This window comes from Schistocerca cancellata, chromosome 9, assembly GCF_023864275.1.
Source record: "Schistocerca cancellata isolate TAMUIC-IGC-003103 chromosome 9, iqSchCanc2.1, whole genome shotgun sequence".
Lineage (NCBI taxonomy): Eukaryota > Metazoa > Arthropoda > Insecta > Orthoptera > Acrididae > Schistocerca > Schistocerca cancellata.
In genome coordinates this window covers 67,896,640-67,923,132 of record NC_064634.1, presented here as the reverse complement: position 1 = coordinate 67,923,132, position 26,493 = coordinate 67,896,640, and the positions used below count along the sequence as shown (strand labels likewise).

Here is a 26,493-nt window from a genome sequence, read left to right as displayed (position 1 = left end):
CACTGCTGCTGAATATTCCATCCCTCATATTACTTCTCCACATCGCGTACTGGTCCCCTGGTGGACCGCAGCATGTAGAGACGCTTTACGTGCTCGTCGACGTGCTTTACGCACCTTTAAACTCCACCCTACGATGGTGAATTGTATTAATTATAAAAAATTACATGCGCAGTGTGATCGTGTTATTAAAGAAAGCAAGTTGGGCTGCTTTCACAAGCACTTTCAACAGTTTTACTCCTTCTGTTGTCTGGGGCAGCCTGCGCTGGCTATCTGGCACTAAGTTCCGCTCACCAGTTTCTGGCTTGATGGTCACGAATGACGTCCTTGTGGCCCCTGAGGACGTCTCCAATGCCTTCGGCCGATTTTTCGCAGAGGTTTCGAGCTCCGCTCATTACTACCCTGCCTTCCTCCCCCGAAAACAGGCAGAGGAGGCGAGGCCACCTAACTTCCGCTCCTCGAATCATGAAAGTTATAATGCCCCATTCACCATGCGGGAACTCGACAATGTACTTGCCCGGTCACGGTCCTCCGCTCCGGGGCCTGATTCTATTCATATTCAGGGGCTGAAGAATCTTTCTCCTGCGGGTAAAGGTTTTCTTCTTCGTACTTATAATTTCATCTGGATTGAGGGTCATGTTCCCAAATGCTGGCGCGAATCTATTGTTGTCTCGATTCCTAAGCCGGGGAAGGACAAGCACTTGCCTTCCCTTACCAGCTCTGTCTGTAAGGTGATGGAATGAATGGTTAACTCTCGTTTGGTTTGGCTGCTTGAATCTCGACACCTACTTACCAATGTACAATGTGGATTTCGTAGGAGCCACTCTGCTGTTGACCATATGGTTACCTTGTTGACCTTCATTATGAATAACTTCTTGCAGAAGCACCAGAGCATGGCTGTGTTCTTTGATTAGGAGAAGGCTTACGACACCTGTTGGAGGGCGGGCATTCTCCGCACCATGCATACATGGGGCCTTCGCGGTCGGCTCCCTGTTTTTATTCGTGCCTTTTTAATGGATCGACAGTTCAGGGTGCGTGTGGGTTCTGTCCTGTCCAATGCCTTTTGCCAGGAGAATGGGGTGCCACAGGGCTCAGTTTAGAGTGTCGCTCTCTTTGCCATCGCGATCAATCCAATAATGGATTGCCTCCCAGCTGATGTATCAGGCTCCCTTTTCGTGGACGATTTTACCATCTATTGCAGCGCGCAGCGTACGTGTTTCCTGGAGCGCTGTCTTCAGCGTTCTCTTGACCGTCTTTACTCCTGGAGTGTCGCCAATGGCTTCCGTTTTTCTGCCAAGAAGACAGTTTGTATTAACTTCTGGCACCACAAAGAGTTTCTCCCACCGTCCTTATATCTCGGTCCTGTTGCTCTCCCATTCGTAGAGACAACAAAATTTTTAGGTCTTACAACATCGGGGGCTCTGTCTTGCAATTGGACCATTCTATACTAGTCCTATCGAGAGTCTTCATGCTGAAGCTGGTGAATTGCCAGTAACCTACCGGCGCGATACACTGCTTTGTCGTTATGCCTGTCGGCTATTGTCAATGCCCGACCACCCGTCTTATCATTCCTTTTTTGACGACTGTCCCAACAGTCAATACGGGTTGTATGTATCTGCCCTACTACCCCCTGGAGTTCGCTTTCGTCGCCTCCTTCAGCACCTTGATTTTTCACTCCCTGCAACCTTTCGACTGGGTGAGAGCCAAATGCCACCTTGGCTCCAGGCTCAGGTTCACGTTCACCTTGACCTCAGCTCGCTCCCAAAGGTTACCCCAGCTTTGGTATACCGCTCGCAGTTTGTCGAACTTCGTTCGAAGTTCATTAATACGATCTTCATTTATACAGATGGCTCTAAGACCAATTACGGTGTCGGGTGTTCTTTTATTGTCGGGGCACACAGTTTCAAATACCGGCTCCATGGCCATTGTTCGGTCTTCTCAGCTGAGCTATTTGCCATCTATCAGGCTGTTCTTTACATCCGCCGCCACCGACATTCTGCTTATGTCATCTGCTCCGATTCCCTGAGCGCCATCCAGAGCCTCAGTGATCCGTATCCAGTTCACCCTTTCGTGCACCGGATCCAACGCTCTCTTCAGCAGCTGGTGGACGACGGTTCTCTGGTTACCTGTATGTGGATTCCTGGCCATGTCGGTATCCCTGGGAACTAAACTGCAGATGCCACAGCCAAGGCTGTGGTCCTCCAGCCTCGGGCAGCTTCTTGTTGTGTGCCTTCATCTGATTTTAGCAGGGTCCTTCTCGGCAGGAGGAGGTCGTTTTGGCCCGGTTACGAATTGGACACTGCCGGTTCAGCCATCGCCATCTGCTGATGGGTGCGCCGGCGCCGTACTGCCCATGTGGGCAATTGCTGACGGTACGCCACATTTTAACGTCCTGTCCAAATTTTAATACACTGTGCATTGATCTTGGCCTGCCATTTTAGCAGATGACCCAGGAGCAGCTGCTCGTGTTCTTCGTTTTATCCACTTGACAAACCTGTCTAAGGACTTTTGATTATGCTGTTTTCTTTTACTCCCTTGCCTGTTAATGTGCCTTTTATAGTGTTGTACCTTTTAGTTGCTATTTTAACCTTGTGCCTCGAAGTGCATTGCAGTGCATTCATGACCACTGTAGTTGTGTGCCCTAAAACCCCCCCAAAAAAAAGATTGCTCCCCTGAGCATCCGAACTACCTTTCACAACAGTGGCCAAGGAATGGAGTCCTATCATGATTACAGTGTCTCTGCTCTGAACTCAAACTTCCCCCACTTGTCACCTCTTGTTGGGAGTAATCGGATACATCATTGGTGTGTACCTGTCCTTGGATCTGTCCCTACCTAGCCTTTAGACCAAAATCCTGTGCTGTCCCAATGGTTTTTCACTGCCTGTTTCCGATTGTCTGTGATGTAGTTCGGTGTTTGGAAGTGGTATGCAGTGATGGCTCTACAGTTGATGGACAAACAAGTTTTGCCTATGTACATGCATGGTGTTGAACTATGATTCTTGCCTAATGGATGCAGTGTATTCACTGCAGAAATGTTGGTCATCACTCAAGTCCTCAGTCATGTTTGTTCTTGCAGGGCTGAGACATTCTATCAGCAGTGACTCCATGAGTAGTTTCCAGGCTATCGAACTGTGCCACCCTCAACACCCTTTGGTTGTGACTGTCCAGTATCTGCTTTCTGACGTTCATCAATCTGGATGGTTGGTAGTCTTTCTCTGGCCCCTGTGTCACATTGGGAACCCAGGGAACAAACGTGCTGACTTGGTGGCAAAGATGGCTGCAGCAGGGATGCCAACTTTGGAAATGGGGGCACTAGAACCAGACCTTCTGTCGACTCTTAAATCTATGCCATCAGTTGTTGGAGGCTTGGAACACAAGTTTGTGTGCCTTGGTTTCTCCAAACTAACTGCAAGCAATAAAGGGGCTCATGACTATGTGGCAGTCTTCTCTCTGTGCTTTCCGCAGGGAGTCTACCATTCTGTCGGCTTTGCATTGGCCACTCTTAAGCTAACCCAAGGTCACATACTATGATGTGAGAATGCTCCACATTGTCAGAGTGGTTGTCTTGTCCCGAGAGGGGGTAAGGGAGTACATATTTTACCAAGGGCTTACCTTGATCGTTGGCACCAAAGGGAGAGTTTCACGTCCGCAGCTGGAAGAACTACACCCTGTGAAGAATCTGCAGACTACGAGGGTGTTCAGAGACACAGAACTCGGTGTAACTCTCAAGGAATCTTAGGTTAAATAAACTCCAAGTAGCAAAGATCAGTGACAGTTCATCTGTTCAATGCACGATCCTACTGTATGCGGCTCACTCAGCTCTAACAATCGGCAGCTTCCTGTCCCGCAGTCCTGAAATCCTGAGACCGTCTTCTCAGTCATTCACAACACAACTTTACATATTCAAAGTCCTCTGCCTGGTGATGACTGGCACAGGGATAGCATCCCAGACGACTACCTATTGTGCTCTCCTCGGTTCGGGGCAAGTCCCCCCCCCCTCCCCCCCTTATAGTGCTCACGAAATTGCTGGAACATTCCCTCTGACTCACATCGCCGGCAACAGAGTGTACATTACCATATTTGGGGCAACTCGTGATGAACTCGAGTCACTGTGGGATGCTGCTGTACGGGATCTGGGTCACGTGCTGGGCGATTAGTCTGTCTCCAAATGTGTACAGTCTGTATACCATCTGTCACCAGCCTGTCGGTGGTCAAATAACTGATTGCGCCAAAGGTTCCTCCATCTTTCGTGGACAGCTTTCGACTACAAGTTGAACGTAATGCCGTATTTCCATTGGAATTTGGCGAAGTGGTGCCCATCTAACGGTGGCTCACATCCTCCTGGGCTATCTTACAGTGAAATCTTAAACTTTGTGACACACTACATGTGGTGCTAGCAGACAATGCCAAAGTGGCTGATGTGGTTTTAAGTTTTATCTGTGTATGTAGTGTCCACTCCTCTCTGTGAGGGTAGGGTGCATTGACCTTGATGGCCACTTGCGGGATTGGAGGGGTGCCCCATCGCTTGCTCTGACCCAGGGGGCCCACAGCTGCTTACGGTCGGTGGTCTGGTCGCACTCCTACCTTCTCAATTGAGCAGTGCTCGAGAACAAGTCGCACCGGTGTCCTATATGTGCTCTCCTTTATAAGTAAACCCCGATCTTTCCAAAAATCTCCCAATAAACCAAAGTTGACAATTCGCCTTCCCTACTATGTTTCTCACATGTCTGTTCCACCTCATTTCACTTCGCAACGTTACATCCAGATACTTAAACAACTTGACTGTGTCAAGCAGGATACTAGTAATACTTTATCCGAAATTACAGGTTTGATCTTCCTGCTCATCTGCATTAACTTACACTTTTCCACATTTAGGACTAGCTCCTATTCATCACACCGATTGTAAATTTAGTCTAAATCATCTTGTATCTTCCTACAGTCACTCAACTTCAACACCTTTTTGTACACCGTGGCATCATCGGCAAACGACCGTAGATTGCTGCACACCGAGTCTGCCAAATCATTTATGTATATAGAGAACAACAGCGGTCCTATCGCACTTACCTGGGGTACCCCTGATGATACCCTTGTCTCTAACGAACACTCGCCGTTGAGGACAACGTACTGGGTTCGAGACCACCTACAATAAATCAGACCTTAAGGCAGATATTGATAGTTGGCAGTATGGAGGCAATTGTGGGGGAAACAAACCGGCGTGCTTGTGTTTCCGTAACGTGTGTGTACATTGTATATGTGACGTTCAAGAGAAGTGAAAGCATTTATTACTGCCTATTATTTATGCTATATGCTGTGAATGTCGTCACAAGTGCTACGCTAGTATTTATTTTATAGATTCTCTAGTAAGTTCGGTATAATTTAAAGTGTAAACTGCTCTTGCGATGGTTTGTAGCTGTCGTGTACCAGGTTGTAAATGAAATTACGGCAAAACATATGATACCTCAACATTTAAGTATCCCAAAGAAACAGCATTGAGGAACAAATGGATTAAACTAATTCAGAGAGATAATTTTGAAGTGAACGATAAAACTGTGGTATGCATTAAGCATTTTGAGCCTAAGTTTGTGATTAGGGAAGACATTTTTCCTGTGGAAAATAGTGAACCAATACGTGTGCCACAAAAAATACGAAAACTAACAAATGATGCGATTCCTACTATCTTTCCTAATCAACCTTCTTATCATACAGTACCAGTTCGTAAGGAAAGGAAGAATCCTGAAGATCATGTTAAACAGCTACTGGAACATGACAAACGTAATTTCAGTAATTTGTGCGAAAATGATGATATACCCGACTTTCAGCATTTTAAAAGCAAAGTGCAGAAAAGGAATGTTTGTCCATTTACACTTAAAGGATGGCTACAGATCTTTCATTAAATTAAAGGATGATTCAGTCAGTGATGTGCCATTAGTTTCAGTGTGCTTCAAGATATCAAGTTCTTGGAAGTAAAAGTGTTTCACAAAAATGAGTGTTTGCCTTCAGAAACCTTGAAATGGATATTACAGTCTGGGGAGGAAGAGAACTTGAAATGTGACTAGTGGACAAAATTTGACAATCTGGTGAGTCACCTAAATGGTTTCACAGATAACTCTATTGGGGCACCATTGTCAAGATTATAATTTTAGTCAGTGTTCTCAAACAAGCACTGAAAGCTGGTAGTGATTTTGATGAAGAAATAGCCCCTAAAATAGAATTTGTTTTGGAGCAATTACAATTTGCAATAACAAAGCAATGTAGATATTCTGCTGAGCTTTTGATATGGGCAGCAACCATTTGCTTTCCATTTCCTGGTGGCTACCATCACTTGAGAAAAACAAATGTGCAAACATTATCGCATCCTGTCTATTTAAGGCAGTTTCTATGCAAAATGGGTCCAAATAAACCTTGTATTGGTCCATCACCGATAGCTTTTTTGAGGGGAAAAAATAAATTTATTCAGGAAAGTGACAAGGTAATTTCAGTGATGCTAGGTGAAGTTTGTTAACTCAAAATTCTTTTAAGGAAAGATACTTCGTGTTGTTGAGGATACTTCAGATACAACAACAGCAGGTACTACGCAGGTTTTCATGGCATCATCTTTACATTCTGATTATAAAGAAGTAATAGCTCTCTTTCCTGTAAAAAATGTTAATTCTGATACACTACTGAAAATGACAATTGATGTATTAAAGTTAATGCATGAGCTTGGATATGATGTTATATGCCTGGTAACAGATAACCATAGCACTAACAGGAAAATGTATCAGCTTATGTGTGGTGCCACTTTACAGCCGTGTATTACAAATCCAGTCACTCCATCCATATTTCTGTTTCTTCTGTTTGACAGTGTGCATTTGCTTAAGTGTATCAGAAATAACTAGTTGAATGGAAAAAATGAATCCTTCATAATGGCAAATATTGAGGATACATTTGCTTTCATCAATACCTTTCTACACAGTGATGAAGGGAATGCTGCATGTGAACATACTTGCTTAAGTGTATCAGAAATAACTGGTTGAATGGAAAAAATGAATCCTTCATAATGCCAAATATTGAGGATACATTTGCTTCCATCAGTATCTTTCTACACAGTGATGAAGGGAATGCTGCATGTGAATAGACTGTCAGTGAAGTCAAGTTTTCAGATTTGAAGAACCTGTTTCATTCTGAGAAAAATAAACGGTTGAAACTTGCCCAAAGTTAGTGAGAAAGGCAGAATATCCAACTTCTATTGAGAGATAGAATGTTACCCTTGCTCTCAGTGTTTTTGATTCTAAAAATGCGGCAGCACTAGAAATTTTGAAAAATCGGGGATTGAGATTTCTGATGGCACTATTCAGTTTTTAAAATTAATCACTAAATGGTGGACAGTTTTTAATGTACAGTCTAATAACCCTACCACAACAAAGGTCAAAATTTAATGATTGTGGTGTTGCTCACGCTGCTAAATACTGCATTTTCGGGCAACAACAGTCATATTATGTGACAGGTGTCATTAGAACACAGTTAATAAAGTCATTTCATGTAGTAATCAAAAAACTAGGCACTCATCTTTTTGTGTTTCCCACGCTGGTCTCGTCGTAAAATCATGGCTCAATTGTTGAAAATCTATGTGGTTATGATTCCAAGCTCGGATGCAAAGAGGCCTAGGTTTTATCCTGCTATATTCAAAAGTTTTGTATATGCGCTTCACAAACCATTCTTGAAGATTACACTTTTGCTGGACAATGGTGATGTAAAAAAATAATCAGCACTCCGAAATTAAGTTACACTTCCTTTTAATTGCATTTCTTGCAATATCACGTAACACACAAACATCACTTCACAATGCAAAACATACTTGAAAACATCTTCATCACAGTCACTGTTAAAGTTCACATTTTATAGGCATGACTACGTTATGCGGCTTTCCAACATGATGTCCAACACTTGACCTTCTCAAGGTCCAACTCTCTGACAAGTTAACAACTAACTAATAATCGCTTACATGCCCAAAAATCAGAATTACAAGTACGTCAAAGATCATAGTGACAAAGAAAGAATACACATAAGAATAATATCATTGCAATATAAACATATCGATGTATCACAAATGAAATCAAATCTGAATGTTGTCTCAGAAATATGTCAACTACTTTGCAGAAACACTGTAGAATATTACTGGTATTGAGAGGTTCAGGTGAGGTACCATAATGGTTACGTAATTCAAGTACCATTACAACAGCATCCCAAGAAAGGCAAATAGACATAAGATGATAATTCTAGCCCAATCACTGGACCTACTGACTCGAAACTTCGGTTTCTTGAAAATTGAAAACATATCTTGACATCTGACATGCATTGCCTACTCATGGAAAACAAACCAATGAAACATATACTGCTTTCTCTCACACACTTGAACAACAGTTCAGTTACGCAGATACATTTTTAACACCTACAGCTGGTCCTATATTCTCACAGCAAAATTACACATTCTTGCTTTAGAAGCAAGATTTGGAGCTTATAGAAGGCTAAGTGGCTGCATATATAATGTTTCAGTCAGCAAATCTTGGAATCTGAAACTCAAAGTAATAAGTCTTCTAAAGCTCAGATCTACTAAACAGGTGAATTTACATTAAATGATTTTGCAGCATAAGAAAATTAAAGCATGAAACACCAAACATGTGAAAATTTAGATGAATTAGAATCTGCTCTAGAGGAACTAGCAAACATTCCAATGATGGATGAAGATTTGAAAGTCTTGGTTTGTATTGCTAGATACACCAGCAAAACAGTGTTTGAAAAGCTGCGAAAAGGTGGAAAATGTTGAGGTTGTGAAGAAATGTTCCAGACAGAGGATGAAATTTTGTTGCAGTGTGAAACCAAAGAAGTCCTTTTCTATTTCATCCAGCCGAATTGTGAGGAATTGAATGTCCTTCTTCTATAATGATATATAAAAAACAAAGATGATGTGGCTTACCAGACAAAAGCGCTGGCAGGTTGATAGACACACAAACACACACACACAAAATTCAAGCTTTCGCAACCAATGGTTGCTTCATCAGGAAAGAGGGAAGGAGAGGGAAAGACGAAAGGATGTGGGTTTTAAGGGAGAGGGTAAGGAGTCTTTCCGTTCCCGGGATTGGAATGACTCCTTACCCTCTTCCTTAAAACTCGCATCCTTTCGTCTCTCCTTCCCTCTTTCCTGATGAAGCAACCGTTAATTGCGAAAGTTTAAATTTTGTGTTTGTTTGTGTGTCTATCAACCTTCCAGCGCTTTCATTTGGTAAGTCACATCATCTTTGTTTTTAGATATATTTTTCCCCCGTGGAATGTTTCCCTACTTTTAAAGTTATGATTAGCAGCACATATGAATCAGAATTTCTCAAACTTGAAAATCAAAGAGATGCAGTACTTGCCTTAGAAACTGAATTGTGTGAAAATGCCATTAGTAACCTCAATGATGTGTGCAAACATGGCATTCCTTTAAAGACAGTAACCTGAAAAGTATTAAAGTGCTTTCGAATATTTTTATTAATAATTACACAAAACTCCTGAATGAAAAGTTTGTTTCAAAGGAAATTGCTCGAACCCTAGTAAAACAAAAAAGAGGAACTCATGAAGACATTGCAGCAAAAATAACAAAATGCAGAGTGGCCAAGCTGAGCAGCAAATAAATCCAACAGGTGCTCAGAATCAAACCACTTTTAGCGTATTACATTATGACAGTGACTAGAATTAACTGCATATTGTTTAATACAATTTTGAGCTTTAGTTACACGCTTCACTTATTATTGCTAGGTAGCTTCATTTTGTAAATTATTATTAGTGTCAAAGTATGCTATTTGCATGTGTTCCGTAGTGGTTGTTTGGATTTGATTTGGAGTTGCATCTCCAAATTTTGCTTCGTCATAGTACTTATTAGGCAATTTGTGACTAGAGTAACAACTTTTTATTTAAGTTTGAATATTGAAAAATATATAACAATACAACATTTCTTACGCAATTTAGAATCTACTTTCCATTTATGAAGTTTGTAAATAATTCATATTATGGTACCACTGAAATACTGGCCTAAGACTGCCACCACCTTGGTTTCTGTGTTGTGGTCTGATGTATTGTAGTTGGTCTTGCTGGGTTCTATTATTTAAGAACTCTTTGAGCCACTTTGCATATCCGTGAACTTATTCCATATGTGCATACCTTCGTCTATAGCCTTCGATGGGGCACAGTGTCAAATGCTTTCTGGAAGGTTCTCTACAGTAAGTAGTGTTGAGCCATCAGTGTGCACACTAAACTAAATGCTCCCACTATTCAGTGAATTGTAAATTATTTACATTTTGCCAGACCTTTCCATGCAATACTTTCCAAACTAATGTAGGTTTCAAGCTATGCTTATATGTGACCAGCCCCAACCATGGTATGATCAGTATGCAGAGAATATCGAATGGCTCAAATTATGTAACTTTTTATCTCTTCTACATTTGTTGTATTGGCTTAAGAAATGCCGCCCCATTCCCATCCCCTTTTTTCCACCCATACCTATCCCAGCTGTGTCTAATGATGTCAGTGTGGTGTATATTACGGATATTTTTTCCTCCTCTTCAGGAGAATAGGATGCAAAAATTATTGAATTAAGTTGTGTGGATTCTAATTTCAGGTACATCCATTCTCTTCAGCTGGTTCATATGGACATCAAACCTGGAAATATATTTATATCCAGAGAAAAGAGGCTAAAATTATTGAAAGCTGATCAGACAGATGATGGTTTTGAGGAAGAGGATACTGAGGAAATAACATACAAAATTGGTGAGTCAGAGAGCTTCTATTTACAATCAATTTTTTCAAGTGTGAATATATTTTTGTTTAGTTTTTTATTCAGTTGAACAATGTTGTCAGTTAGTCTCTTAAAACATTTGATAACATACCATCAGTCAATTGAAATAAAACAAAACTGATTAATAGAACTTAGCTATGAATTGTTGCAGTGAAAATGAAACAAAACAAAACCAAACTGTTATTGTGATGGATAGTATAAGAATTTTTCACTTATCAGTTTTTAATAGCGGGCCATGAAATGGAAAAGTGTCTGATATGGCCTTTTAGTGGTCCGAACATTTGTTTAGGAAAAATCAATGAAAACAAAAATATGAAACGTCAGCCTTAAGAGTTTGTCCGTGTCCTTCTCCAAGTATTTTAGTTACTTGCAATTACACAAACACAATCAAGAACAAATAATTTAACAATGAAAATTGTCAAATTTGACAGTTTTCCTTCTAATCCCATCCGGTAAGTCTCGCCTGACCTGGGGTTATGGGCGACTGTCCTTTTCCTTCACACCTCTTCCATTTCCTTCAACCGTTCTTCCAGGAGGAGGAGACATTGGCTCCAAAAGCTTGCAGGTAAAACCTTCTTTTATTGTGTATTCCCCTGCCACTGCTTGGTGAGTAGATTTTTTATCTATCCAATTACAAATAATATAATTAGACAGATACAAAGCATACTCACCAAGCGGTGGCAGGAGAAAACACATGAGAGTTATAGACACTGGACTTGCATTCGGGAGGATGACAGTTCAGTCCTGTGTCCGGCCATCCTGATTTAGGTTTTCCGTGATTTCCCTAAATCGCTCCAGGCAAATGCTGGGATGGTTCCTTTGAAAGGGCACAGCCGACTTCCTTCCCCAGTCCGATGAGACCGATGACCTCGCTGTCTGGTCTCCTTCCCCGAACAACCCTACCCAACATATTAGTTAGAGAGCTTTCAGAGATAGTGGCCTCCCCTCTTCTGGCACGAGGATTGAAGGCAAAGGAAGAGGGATGAAGGAAAAGCACTGGGGAAATTTAGGAAACGGGGAGAGTTACGGAAAAGTAGCCAAGAACTCCATGTCAGGGGGGGGAATGTACCAGGTGGGATGAGAAGAAATCAAAGGAAACTCCATAATGGCTGATCAGGTTTTCTGACATCAGTGTTTAGGCAGATTCCGTAATGATAGTGTCACCCATAAACCATGATACTGATCTTATTCTGTTTCATTCCATGATTACACTTGAGGCAGGATGCAGCGACAGCTGTTCTCCTAGGATGCTTAGTCATGTGTTGCTGTTTCATGCTCCTTGCACCTCTGTTTTTTAATTGTCTACCACGTATAAGACTGCTGCATTGAGTGGAATGTGGTAAACATTTGGCTGTAAGAGATCTGGAATGACCTTTAATGCTACAAAGAAGACTTTGCGCCTTTGTTAATGGGTTTGAAGTGGATTAGATGCCATTAGCTTCACAAGTCTACAAAAGTTTCCAGACATGGGGCCATCAAAAGACAGAGAAGCAATTAACTCCAGGTAAAGTATCATCAATGTAGGGAAAGATGGATTACTATGTACCATAAGGAAGACGCATTAAGTTGCAGACAGACACAATTAAGACGTTTACATAAAGCTTTCGCCCACAGCCCTCATTAGCAAAAGAGAAACAGAGAAACACACACCATTCATACACGCAAGCAAGCACGTCACACATACGTGACAGCCAATTCGGCAGCTCGGGCCGGCATTCTGGCCCGAGCTACCAGAATTGGCGGTCACGTGTGCATGAGGAGTACTTGCTTGTGTGTATGAATGGTATGTGTTTCTCTTTTGTTGATGAAGGATGTGGCCAAAAGCTTTGTGTAGGTGTCTTCTAATTGTGGATGGTGCCCGTCTGCAACTTAACATGTCATCTTTATGGTAAGTAGCAATCTATATTTTCCTACATTACAGATGAGCAATTATCAGCTTCCTTTAATTTGTCTTGCTCCTTTAATTTCTGTCTTGCTCCTCTGGAGTTCCAGAGGCGGTGCAGATTTTGACTAAAACACATTCTCAGTTTGTCGATAAGAATACAGATTCCTTTAGAACACTATTCGTAGATGTTGTAATTATTCTGCAGTGAGCTATTCTTGTTAAGACAGAGTTCTAGGAGCCAGTCTTAAGCATGGAATGTCTTTGTAGCAGATGCCGGTGGTTCTGTGTGCAAGGATAGAGACCCGTGTGTGTGGGTTTTTCTACATATCTTATGTATCAGAATATCAGCAATGTAAGGGAAGGATAGATTGCTACTTACTATAAATATGACTGTTAGTTGCAGACAGACACAACTAAGATTCTTGCACATAAGCTCTAGGCCAAAGCCTGTCAGATGAGGAAACACGCACACATTCATTCACACAAGTAAGCACATCTCTTACACACATGACCACCACCTTCAGCAGCTTGAATCCGAATATAAGATGACCCCATCCCTCTTAAAGTTTCTTTGAGAAAAATTTATTTTCAACATATTCTCACTAATCAAAATTATGAACTATTTTATTGATTATGTAAAGAATTGCCAACATTGTACCTATTCTCAACTTGTGCTGTTTATTGTTTGTCTACATTTTGATAATGCAAGGAGAAATAAACAAAAATAAATGATTTACATAAATTTTTATCTTAATTTCAACAAATCAGTGAGAGGCAAAGAAAGAGCTAATGTATTTCTATGTATGAGTAGCAGTGAAATTTATAATTTTGCTTGTCAAATATTTGGCTATTTTGTCCAAACACATTGCAGTTTCCAAGGTTTGGTTTGTGATGGGATCTGAGAACACAACTGTTGTTTCTGAATACATAATGGATTTTATATCTATATTCACGTGAGAGTGTGACAGTATTCTTTTGTTTCTTGCCTTCAAACATCTCCTCTGCCCGCAGCTGTCTCACCGGCTGCGTAGAACCAACAGGTGGCGCAACCCCTTTCCGTTGGCATTGTACCTCACAGCATGCATTGACAATGTTGCTGCATGAAACACAAAAATATGTCACTCGCCTATATTAGACAATCATCTCTTGCAGAAATGTATACTGACGTTGAGAGTATTTGTCAAATTTTGACATCTATTCAATTCAGACTACAAATTGATTCAGGCAGACTGTAGTTTAAATTTGACAGATACTCATAAAATGCCGAGATAGATGGTACACATTGCTATCGTTGCTGGCAGGATGAAATTTGCTGCCTTCTCCACCACCACCTTCCGATCTCCTCTCCTCTCCCACATTCGCCAAGTTCTCAGCCAATCTGGTGTAATCATTCCTCCTCCAAACCCCCCAAAATTATTTTAAATAAATCTGGATTTGATGTCAGTCCCCAAAGCTTCATCTGCAAATGTAAGACAACTGTATCACACAACGTAAAAATGTAAACCTCAGCAGCAATACTTTAATTTGTGAATATAAGATGAATTTGGGGAAAAAACCTTATCATATTATCAGGTCAGTATTTTACTGTGTGACCCAGGGATCAGTCATTTTCTCTCTTAACTATCAAGGAAAGGTAACAGGTCCTCAAAAGTTCCATCGTGAATTTTGTGTTACAATGGATAAACCTGAAGTATTACAGCTACTTTTAAAGTTCTTCGTTCGTTTTTCACCCACATATTGATAGTAACTGTTGGTTTTAACTTAGTGGATTCTGGTGTGTTCACATCGAAGTGTTCAATTTGCAGGTTATTATGACAGGCCATAGTGGACTACTCATCAGCTTGTGAATAGTATTTTCTGTCAAACAGTAAAAAAGTCTAATTGAGGATGTGTCTAGAGGTCAATGAAACTTTATTGCAATTAGTTTCCAGAAACAAAAAAGTGGGACTCTTGTAAAGGAGATCACGTTGAAATGGATGATATGATCTTCATCCCAAATCTGCAGTTCACTACTCCACATATATGCTGAGGGTGTTTGACAAACTATGGGACTTAGATGGTATGCCTTCATTACATACTTTTCAGAAGTCCATCTAGTTACCATAGCACACTGATATATTTAAAACCCATAATAGCTTAATGTGGCAAACCTAATGTACTGAGAAGAGCAATCTTCTCAATTTTATTCATAGAATAAGCTTATTTATGTAGGCAGCACCATTCAAAATGGTATAAAATCTTGTATCCACATGTGGCATTAGGAACATAGTGTTATCCTTGGGTGAATTCTATTCCAGTCACTGATCACAATATGAATTCTTTAGACGATGATCGGTTTCAGTCTGTAATGGCTGTTTCAGTAATTACGGACTGAAACCAGTTGTCGTCTAAAGAATTCATATTGTGATCAGTAAATGGAATAAAAAAGCATTTTACAATATTGGATCACTGTTTGTATACGTGATTATGTCACAGTTGGTGATCCTTGTTGGCTGTCTGAATTACTTATTTCCCCCTTGCTGATTTTAAGTGCTGATTACTATTTCTTGGAAATCTTGTCTCTAAGCATTGGCACATTAGTAATTGCACTGTAGGTTTCGTGGCCAACTTATGATGCCTCTGTCAGTAGAGAAAGCTGCGTCCTCTATGGAGTTGATGCAGTCTGCTGTTGGTAGCCATTTTTGGGTGGGTCCAAAATACAATTCAAGCCAGGATCTTTCAAGTATTATTTCCTTTTACTGGCTACATGGATATGGTGCCTGAGTATCTGAACTGTAGACTGGTCAACATTACCAGTCCTTTGTTATAATAAACTTATGCTTCAGTGACAAAACCCTGGTTTGGTAGCCCAATGGGTGTCAGACTAAAAACTCAAAGGTTGAGGGTTCAATTCCCAGTCTAGTTCTGAATCTGTGGTTTCAGCAGACATAGGACATGTAGTCATGTTGCTGCTAGTATTTCAAATGGTGACATTGGACTGGCTGCCATCAGAACTGACTATTGATAATTTGAGTCTGCCCGTGTTTTCAGCCAGGTGATCATGTCTGACTGGCACAATATTTTGTAAACATACCTCACTGACATAATCAGGTGCTCTTGATGTACTGAGCTGTTGCCGTAGCTGCTCCTCCCTTCATACCTGCCCCCTACCCACATAACTTGTCCAGCGGGTGGTGCTCCATTATAAAATCTGTGCCTTTGTCTGTGATGGCTCACTGCTGGAATATCAAATTCTAATGTCAGTTTCGCCACTGGAGGATGTGCCAAGGAAGTGCTACTTTCATATTCATGTCATAGACTCCATTCACTGCATTTGGATTTCATTGCTCCTTAAATGATTTGAGTACAAGAACCTAGGTTTTGCTGAGTTGGTTATCAGCATCCCTATTTTTCAGTTTTCTCATAAAATTGATTTCAGTTTACTCCTTAATGATAATGTTCCAGAACCTGGGAATCTACATCACAAATATTTCATTAGGTTTGACTTCAACACATATTGCAGGGATTACATAGGGACTATGTAATTTTCCGTGGTGTTATTCCATAAAAGATGTAATATCTGAAACCAATGAAAGCAATAATTATGTAGGTGTTACTACAGTACCTGGTCAACGAAAAATAGTGTTGAAATACAAAATGAAACAATGCAAAATCCGGAATGGAATGTAACAATATTATGAAAAGTAACTCTGTGTGTGTGTGTGTGTGTGTGTGTGTGTGTGTGTGTGTGTGTTGTTGGCTGAAAGCTCACTCTCTGACAGTCTTTTTGGTGTGCCTTTCTGCAACTCAGTATCTCTGCTATATGGTGGGTAGCAAATATCCTTTTCTCAATATAGAAATAAAAAATAAAAGTACCCAACCATTCATTTGGGATCCAAATATATCAACAAAGAAAAGTAGACGAGGAATTGGAAGTGAACTGACCGGTTGTTGTTGGCGGTTTGACAATGGTGAATGGCTAGGGCATGATGTTGAGTGCTCTAATCGAAGGAAACTAGTTCCAACATGCGAAGTGTCAACTATTGAGTAATTTTAATTAGATTATAGTGTTCTGTGCATGTGGCATACTTGTGTCAGTGCACCATATTTTACTTCATTGCATTTATATTGTGTCAAGAGGGCAGCAAGTTTTTTTAATATGTCCACAGTTTTAAATAACAGTGAGACAAAAGTGGAAAATGTTTCAAGGATTTGTGTGTTGTCTAGACTCTAGCCCAAATTATTACTCAGGCTACCCTGTGTTAGTGACATCATTTTTAGGTAGTCATCAAACCTTCCATGATTATCTAAATCGTAGTTTAACAAATGTGGCTAGATGTATGTTTCATTTTTATTACATATATTTACACCATTGCTCATTAAAATTGTAACACTATGAAGGCAGTATGTGACAAACATCAAATTGGCATGAAGTGTACTTCATACTTGGATTTGGAAATGATTAGCACTTCATTGTGATCACACAAAGGTATGAGTAACACCACCTGCTTCTAAGGAAAGATTATGCAGTGGTTTTCTCATTCAAAAAATACTGTTTGAAGTTGAATTGTTTGTGAGAATATTGTTAGGACTTCTGTAAGAAAGAGAAATGTCTACCAGAATGTGACTGAATTGAAAAGCAGCTGGATCATAGCATATTGAGTCAATGGTATTCCATGTATTTCTCCTCACATTGGTCAGTATCAGAAGATTGTTACACAAGCATAAACATGTTGTGCAGACTGAGTTAGGAATGGGTTTTGTTTGCAGCAGGGCAAATACCCATACCAACAGTGCATCGAGTCTGGAGCACTGTGGACTATCAGCAGGAGGGACAGTGGTCACAGCCTCTCTTAATGTGGCAGCCGGGAGACTCTTCAAACACTGGTGCACCCGACAATAACACTAGACACAGAAATGGCACCATCTTGTCTTTTCAGACGAGTAACCAAATCTGCATGAAGCGCCACAGTGGATGTATCCGTGTGTGGAAGCTCCAAGGAGAAGGAACATTGACAGATTGTATTAGTCATTGTATGGTGCCTAGCACCTTGTGTGATGGTATGTTGAATGCCATTGCATACTCAACAAGATCCTCTCTGGTTTGCAGGGCCAGTAATTTGAATAATAGCCATTGCTTGTCTGATATGTTAAGGCCAGTCGCTGTGCCCTTTGGTAGCGCTGTCCGTAACATTATATTTCAACATAGTAACTCAAGACCTGCATGTTGCTATGATGTGGTGACCTACTTTGGTGCAGAGGGCTTAAGACTTGCACTAGCTAGATGTCTCGCTCATTGTAAACATCTAGTTGTGGGTTGCTGAGAGACTGGCATGCCACCACCCGCCAGCCACTAAGATGACCCTGGCAGATAACTTAAAGTAGCATGGAGGCGTAAGCAGTATAATCTATCACCCAAGTTCAGTTGGGCTTTGTTCATTGTCTGCCAAGCAGAGCTGGTGTGAGATGTGCTGGCTGCGACATGGGATTCCTTGTAGAAGAGGGAAAATCCATTTCTCCAATTTTCCAACTATAAAGGGCTTTTATACGACTATGCCACATATACTTTTTCATTGAAAGCTTTACTGTCCTCGTGAAAAATGAGAACTCAGCTTTCGTTTCATGTGATATTTTAGTTTTGTAATGTTTCTCAATTAATTTAGAAGAAAATATGGAAATTAAAAATTGTTTCTTTGTATATGTGGTGGTATAGCATCTTTGCTTCCTAATAAACTATTTACATTTTCATAATTTGTAATGGATATTGTTTGTCAAGTAGTATAGCATGTAGCTTACCATTTGCTGTGTTTTAGACCTTACTGTATTATGAATGAAGTAAAGTTAAAAGAGATTTTTGGGAGACGCATCTTCTGTCACAAGTAAACATGAGTTACTGAATGGCATCAATGCTGTGACTGCAAGCTGACGGAATCTGTGCAGTTTGAGCATAGCTCCAAACACTGCAGGATACAACAAAGAATTAATGGGCTCTTCCATCCACGGCCTTCGTGCTGATCTTGATGCTGTTGTTTGGTTGATTTCCTTTGGGCCCTTGGCCATGTAAGTGTCCCAGATAATGAACTTGCTGATAATCTGGTGAGGGCAACCACCTATCCCTCCACCCTCCAGGGGCATATTTGCAGCTTCACATGAAATCCCTGTGTGCTCATTTGTAGGCAGACTCTGGGGGCTACTCCCCAGTCCGATAACATTTGTGCTGTCAAGGAAACGTTCACCATGTGGTGTTCTTTCCTCTGCCTCTCCCAATGGGAATCTACCATCCTCTGCTGTCTTCGTATTGGCAGTACTAGGTTGACCCGTGGTTTCTTAGTCTGCTGGACTGATCCAGCCTTTTGGCCCTTCCCACTAAATTTGCCCTCCCACCTTCCTCGTATCAGGTGTTAGCTGACAACCTTTGCATGGTTACATCTGTCTGTGGATTTATTTGTGAAAGGGGTTTGTACTCCTTAATTTTCCTATGGCATTTGAGTCCCTCTGTTGGTGTAGGTGTTGGTTATGGAGGCCTTGACTTTGCCTCCACTCTGCCCAGCGTCTCCCTGCCTTCTCCCGACATTTTGTGTGATCTGTTGTGCTGTTTCATTTCCACTTGTGCCTTCTTCCCCATGTGATGTCCCCTTTGTATCATGATAATGGTATAGTGTATCGGAACGGGTCAGTGTTGTTGTTGGTGCCGCAGAGCACATAACGTTACTGGGGTGCCCCTGCTCTTGCAGTGCCCACGCTCCCTCCTCTTGTTCTGTTCTCTTCCTGCTGTCCTGATTTCCCCTTTCACTCGTTGCTTGCCATTATATCTTCCCCTTGACTGAACTGTGCTGTTTGTGTTGTTCTTCCCTTGATTTCTGCGTGCAACCACAACGGAAAGGTATCTGTTGAGAGGCCAGACAAACGAGTGGTTCCTGAAGAGGGGCAGCAGCCTTTTCAGTAGTTGCAGGGGCAACAGTCTGGATGATTGACTGATCTGGCCTTGTAACACTAACCAAAACGGCCTTGCTGTGCTGGTACTGCGAACAGCTGAAAGCAAGGTGAAACTACAGCCGTAATTTTTCCGGAGGGCATGCAGCTTTACTGTATGGTTAAATGATGATGGCGTCCTCTTGGGTAAAATATTCCGGAGGTAAGAGTCCCCCATTCGGATCTCCGGGCGGGGACTACTCAAGAGGACGTCGTTATCAGGAGAAAGAAAACTGGTGTTCTATGGATCGGAGTGTGGAATGTCAGATCACTTAATCGGGCAGGTAGGTTAGAAAATTTAAAAAGGGAAATGGACAGGTTAAAGCTAGATATAGCGGGAATTAGTGAAGTTCGGTGGCAGGAGGAGCAAGACTTTTGGTCAGGTGAATACAGGGTTATAAATACAAAATCAAATAGGGGTAATGCAGGAGTAGGTTTAATAATGAATAAAAAAATAGGAGTGCGGATAAGCTACTACAAACAGCATAGTGAACGTATTATAGTGGCCAAGATAGACACGAAGCCCATGCCTACCACAGTAGTACAAGTTTATATGCCAACTAGCTCTGCAGATGATGATGAAATTGATGAAATGTATGATGAGATAAAAGAAATTATTCAGGTAGTGAAGGGAGACGAAAATTTAATAGTCATGGGTGACTGGAATTCGAGAGTAGGAAAAGGGAGAGAGGGAAACATAGTGGGTGAATATGGATTGGGGAAGAGAAATGAAAGAGGAAGCTGTCCGGTAGAATTTTGCACAGAGCATAACTAAATCATAGCTAACACTTGGATCAAGAATCATAAAAGAAGGTTGTATATATGGAAGAATCCTGGAGATACTAGAAGGTATAAGACAGATTATATAATGGTAAGGCAGAGATTTAGGAACCAGGTTTTAAGTTGTAAGACGTTTCCAGGGGCAGATGCGGACTCTAACCACAAGCTATTGGTTATGAACTGTAGATTAAAACTGAAGAAATTGCAAAAAGGTGGGAATTTAAGGAGATGGGACCTGGATAAACTGACTAAACCAGAGGTTGTACAGAGTTTCAGGGAGAGCATAAGGGAACAATTGACAGGAATGGGAGAAAGAAATACAGTAGAAGAAGAATGGGTAGCTTTGAGGGATGAAGTAGTGAAGGCAGCAGAGGATCAAGTAGGTAAAAAGACGAGGACTAATAGGAATCTTCGGGTAACAGAAGAAATATTGAATTTAATTGATGAAAGAAGAAAATATAAAAACGCAGTAAATGAAGCAGGCAGAAAGGAATACAAACGTCTCAAAAATGAGATCGACAGGATGTGCAAAATGGCTAAGCAGTTCTTAGCAAAGAAGGGAAAGCAGAAAGGTGGAAGGAGTATATAGAGGGTCTGTACAGGGGCGATGTACTTGAGGACAATATTATGGAAATGGAAGAGGATGTAGATGAAGATGAAATGGGAGATATGATACTGCGTGAAGAGTTTGACAGAGCACTGAAAGACCTGAGTCGAAACAAGGCCCCGGGAGTAGACAACATTCCATTGGAACTACTGACGGCCTTGGGAGAGCCAGTCCTGACAAAACTCTACCATCTGGTGAGCAAGATGTATGAAACAGGTGAAATACCCTCAGACTTCAAGAAGAATGTAATAATTTCAATCCATAAGAAAGCAGGTGTTGACAGATGTGAAAGTTATCGAACTATCAGTTTAATAAGTGACAGTTGCAAAATACTAACGCGAATTCTTTACAGACGAATGGAAAAACTGGTAGAAGCCGACCTCGGGGAAGATCAGTTTGGATTCCGTAGAAATGTTGGAACACGTGAGGTAATCCTATGACTTATCTTAGAAGAAAGAGTAAGGAAAGGCAAACCTACGTTTCTAGCATTTGTAGACTTAGAGAAAGCTTTTGACAATGTTGACTGGAATACTCTTGCAAATTCTGAAGGTGGCAGGGGTAAAATACAGGGAGCGAAAGGCTATTTACAATTTGTACAGAAAATAGATGGCAGTTGTAAGAGTCGAGGGACATGAAAGGGAAGCAGCGGTTGGGAAGGGAGTGAGACGGTTGTAGCCTGTCCCCGATGTTATTCAATCTGTATATTGAGCAAGCGGTAAAGGAAACAAAAGAAAAATTCGGAGTAGGTATTAAAATTCATGGAGAAGAAGTAAAAACTTTGAGGTTCGCCGATGACATTGTAATTCTGTCAGAGACAGCAAAGGACTTGGAAGAGCAGTTGAACAGAATGGACAGTTTCTTGAAAGGAGGATATAAGATGAACATCAACAAAAGCAAAACGAGGATAATGGAATGTAGTCGATATAAGTCGGGTGATGCTAAGGGAATTATATTAGGAAATGAGACAATTAAAGTAGTAAAGGAGTTTTGCTATTTGGGGCGCAAAATAACTGATGATGGTCGAAGTAGAGAGGATATAAAATGTAGACTGGCAATGGCAAGGAAAGTGTTTCTGAAGAAGAGGAATTTGTTAACATCGAGTATTGATTTAAGTGTCAGGAAGTCATTTCTGAAAGTATTTGTATGGAGTGTAGCCATGTATGGAAGTGGAACATGGACAGTAAATAGTTTGGACAAGAAGAGAATAGAAGCTTTTGAAATGTGGTGCTACAGAAGAATGCTGAAGATTAGATGGGTAGATCACATAACTAATGAGGAAGTATTGAATAGGATTGGGGAGAAGAGAAGTTTGTGGCACAACTTGACAAGAAGAAGGGACCGGTTGGTAGGACATGTTCTGAAGCATTAAGGGATCACAAATTTCGCTTTGGAGGGCAGCGTGGAGGGTAAAAATCGTAGAGGGCGACCAAGAGATGAATACACTAAACAGATTCAGAAGGATGTAGATTGCAGTAAGTACTGGGAGATGAAGAAGCTTGCACAGGATAGAGTAGCATGGAGGGCTGCATCAAACCAGTCTCAGGACTGAAGACCACAACAACAACAATGAGAGGTCAAGGGACTGATGACCTTGCTGTTTGGTTCCAAACCAACCAAGCAGCCATCCTAGCTACCTACTGACCTACCTAAAACATATTGATTCAAAGGACCTCATTAAAGTTACTTTCATGAAGCATTAGTGCAAACTGGTTGGAGTCCACTCATAATGGTGTGAGGAAAGCCTCTCCACCTGATGGCACTACCATACGTGCTGATGTAATATGCAACAGGTACATGCTCTCGCATTCTAGATTTTGCTAATCCAGTCACACTAACATAAGACATATGTAGTCCATATCTTCTACTTTTCAGATTTAAGGTACAGAAGACCTGTCATAGAAGGCATTTGTTATACAATTTGTCACAGACAGTGCTGATGTACAATGACGACTGCCCTTACAATAAATATGTCATATTTTAAAACTTTCAGAAGTATAAGGATTAGCAAATGTTAAAAACAATTGTGATTCAGACTAAAGTTTGATTATAGTGTGAATAACTTTTAATATTTCATACGTTTTCCTAGTTCTCGCTGTCATACAATCCTAATACTTCAATAACACTTTCCCAGTTTCTATGTCACTAGCCCTTTCTTAGAAAAAGTTCATCTTAAGCCAAACTTAGTCATGTGATATACAATGTCACAAAATAAATAAATAAATAAAAATTCTCTACCATAAATACAGCTCATCGGGCTCTGTTGTGCAGTGCTTTAGTGCTCCCTGCACAACAAAATTGAGGATCTCTTGTCTAAACCCATAATTGTCTCCTGTTATGCATAAATATGAAATTTGGTTCAGTGCCTACAACCTTAATCTGTAATGGTGCGAAAGCATGGTGCTGTGTGACGCCACCCTCGGGCTTGACTATACTTCAAACAGCAAGGTGTCAACACATGCTAGAGCTCAGAAGTTCATGTGAAGTGTAAAGTGGGACTAATGATGTCACATTGGCACCACATTTCTCCATACAGTATAACCCCACTTTTATATACCCAGAATTAATGTTTTCCTGTCATTTACGACATTTTTTTGTCGCTCCCATCAAATTTTATATGACCACAATATTAATGTGCTCCCAATTTTGCGTTCAACATATTCATAATTTTCCAGTGATTCACACTTAATGAAAAAATGTTCATGGAGAAAAAACTGATGTCAAACAACGCTGTCATGATATTGGCTGACAAGTAGTATTGAGAAACATCACAAGGTTAAGTTTCTCGATACAAGTTTGCTCTACTCTGTGAATTTGAACCAGTAAATGCATGCCCATGTCATTCACCTTGCATTGCTCAACATCCTTGGAGGTAAAGCAACGAACTGCAAAGAGAACTTAAGGAAACGCTGATTCTAAAGGCAGTACCTAAGGTGCCACTGTCCATCACGTGGCTTTGAGTATTAGACTGTCTCTGGTAATGCCAAAATTCTCGATTGAAAGAAATCAACCGTCATGCTTCCAGTGCAATGCTGACATCCAAATTTTATTCATTTTAACACGTTCGTCTTTCCTGTTAAAATTATTGTGGTGTTCATCAGTCTTATAGCCTCTCCATACATGCGTGCATAATAACAGTGAGGTTTTAGATGTGATGCTTGTCTCGCTGAATTTTATTTCATGATTACCTTCCTGGTAAACGTGTTCTGCTATGGGTGATGTGACCCAGGCGGCAATTCCTCTTACGTTAAACAAGACAGGTGTTCACGCTTCTCTTTGTAGTACCGATATCCACATGTCCACAACTACAAGGAATTTTATATACCCCCGATGTAGCCAAAGGGTGTCATGCATCTTTTGCAGATCTTAAATATTATTTTATTTTCCTGATTGGTTTGAAAATAGTTTCCGCCCCATACTTGCTTGACACTACCCCAATGCGATCTGTGACCTTACTAATAACCAGAAGAAAAACCTTGCCTTTGGGCGACTGTTGTTCGTCGTTGCTCCTGATTCTCAGCCTCGAGCGAAGTGCTCGATCTATATCCTTGCTAGAATAGCCATTCTTGACAAAAGCTGACTGTAGATGTTCAACCTCATCTTTCAAATAAACAGGTTCACAAATTTTTGTGTGCCCTGTCTACCAAAGTTTTTATTACATCCCTTTTTTGTCTAAGGTGATGGTTTGAATCTTCATGCAGATAACGATCAGTATGCGTGGCCTTTCTATACACCTTATGGCCCAACGTTCCATCCCGTCGTTTAATCGCAGACACATCCAGGAAATTCAGTTGCCTATTACTCTGTCTCCATAGTAAATTGGATCTTTGGATTAATGCTGTTTAGATGATTCAGGAAGGCATCCAACTCCTCTGCTCCGTGTGTCCATACTATGAATGTGTCATCAATATAGTGATACCATCTGGCTGGTCTCTTACCGGCACTCTGCAACACCCGTTGTTCAAAAGTCTCTGTAAACAAGTTAGCCTCAGCGGGACTAAGAGGACTGCCCATAGCCACCCCATCAATCTATTCATAAAAGTTACTATTGTATTGAAAGTAAGTAGTGGGGAGGCAGTGTCGGAATAGTTACACAACAGCGGTAGGAAAAAATATCCGCTATGCATAAAATAGCATTATTATGCGCGCTTGTATAGAGAGGCTATTGAGATTGATAAACACCATAATAATTTTAACAGGAAAGATAGTGTTAAGCTGGATAAAATTTGGATGTCAGCATTGCACTGGAAGCGTTACGGTCGATTATTTTCAGTTGAGAGTGTTGGGATTTCCAGAGACAGTTTCATAGCAGACACCACATGTTGGACAGTGGCGCTTTCTATGCTGCTTATAGAATCAGCGTTTAGTCGAGTTCTCTTTGCAGTTCGTTGCTTTACCTCCGAGGATGTCTCCCGCAGTTAGAGAGGAAATGTCAGGGTTGAGTTTTATACATCGACCACGGCTTATCGGGCCAGAAGTTTTAAGTGAAGAAAGATTTTGATGCTAGTGCTTAAAAATTTTTCTCGGGTGGGGGAGAAATACAGAAATCTTTACATTTTTTTTGTCAACTTAAGTCTTTACTTACACTTGAGATTTGAAAATTTCTCATGGAAAAATGCTAGAACTTGTCTCGAAATCAAGGAATTTCACTTGGGGAAACTTGTGGCAGCCCTGGTGAAGGAAAAGGACTGGAGAGTCTAGCGAAAGTGGTTCAGTTCAGAAAAATCTCCCAGAACCCCGGGTCAAGGGAGACCTACCTGATAGGATGAGAAGGAAAGAAGTGATTTTTTTTCTCATCCCGTCCAGTAAGTCTCCCTTGACCTGGGGTTCTATGTGACTTTCCTGAACTGTGCCCCTTTAAGTTAAATCCTTTTGTGCATCTTGTTCCCCTGCCATCACTTGGCGAGTAGTTTTTATCTATCCATTATATTAAACTAACTCTCCAACTTCATAAGATTGGATTCATTCACTGCTTACAATTTTTTCTTATGAATCCAATTGTATCCAGTTGCTTTGTTAGCTCACACTTCATAACTGTTTATACTACGTTACGTGCCTCTGCTATATCTAAGGAAGTACTCTGTGCTAAGCTGTGTGTATATACTTCCATTTACTGGCTGTCAGTTGCATAATGTAATCTCTCTTGATCGAGGTATGAGCCTACCATTACCTACATCTGGGTACTCGGTAATCATAGATACCTGCAACTATTTGACTCTGGTTATGAGCTGTGTCAATGTGTATTGTCTAGTTGGATCTATATTCCTGTCTATAGTTTTGTTATGTAATATGATTTAAATTTTTTCTAGTAAATGATAGTTTGTACAATCTTCGAACAAATCGTGTACACATTGTTTGCCTTAGTGCAGTGCCACCACCTGACAACCCAACTTGAAACGACTTACCGTGGACTCTGAAGTGCATCAGCACACGCTTCCCGAGTTGTCGTTAATGGATCACGTA

General features: G+C 40.9%; 1 protein-coding gene across 1 annotated transcript in view; it reads left to right on the top strand.

Annotated features, from left to right (window-relative positions):
• Positions 1 to 26,493, top strand: part of LOC126100671 (wee1-like protein kinase) — an 82,637-nt gene that overhangs the window by 35,281 nt on the left and 20,863 nt on the right. Inside the window, exon 5 of the mRNA XM_049911291.1 lies at positions 10,634 to 10,782. Coding sequence (XP_049767248.1) covers positions 10,634 to 10,782 — 149 coding nt within the window. The remainder of the gene's footprint in view (positions 1 to 10,633; positions 10,783 to 26,493) is intronic.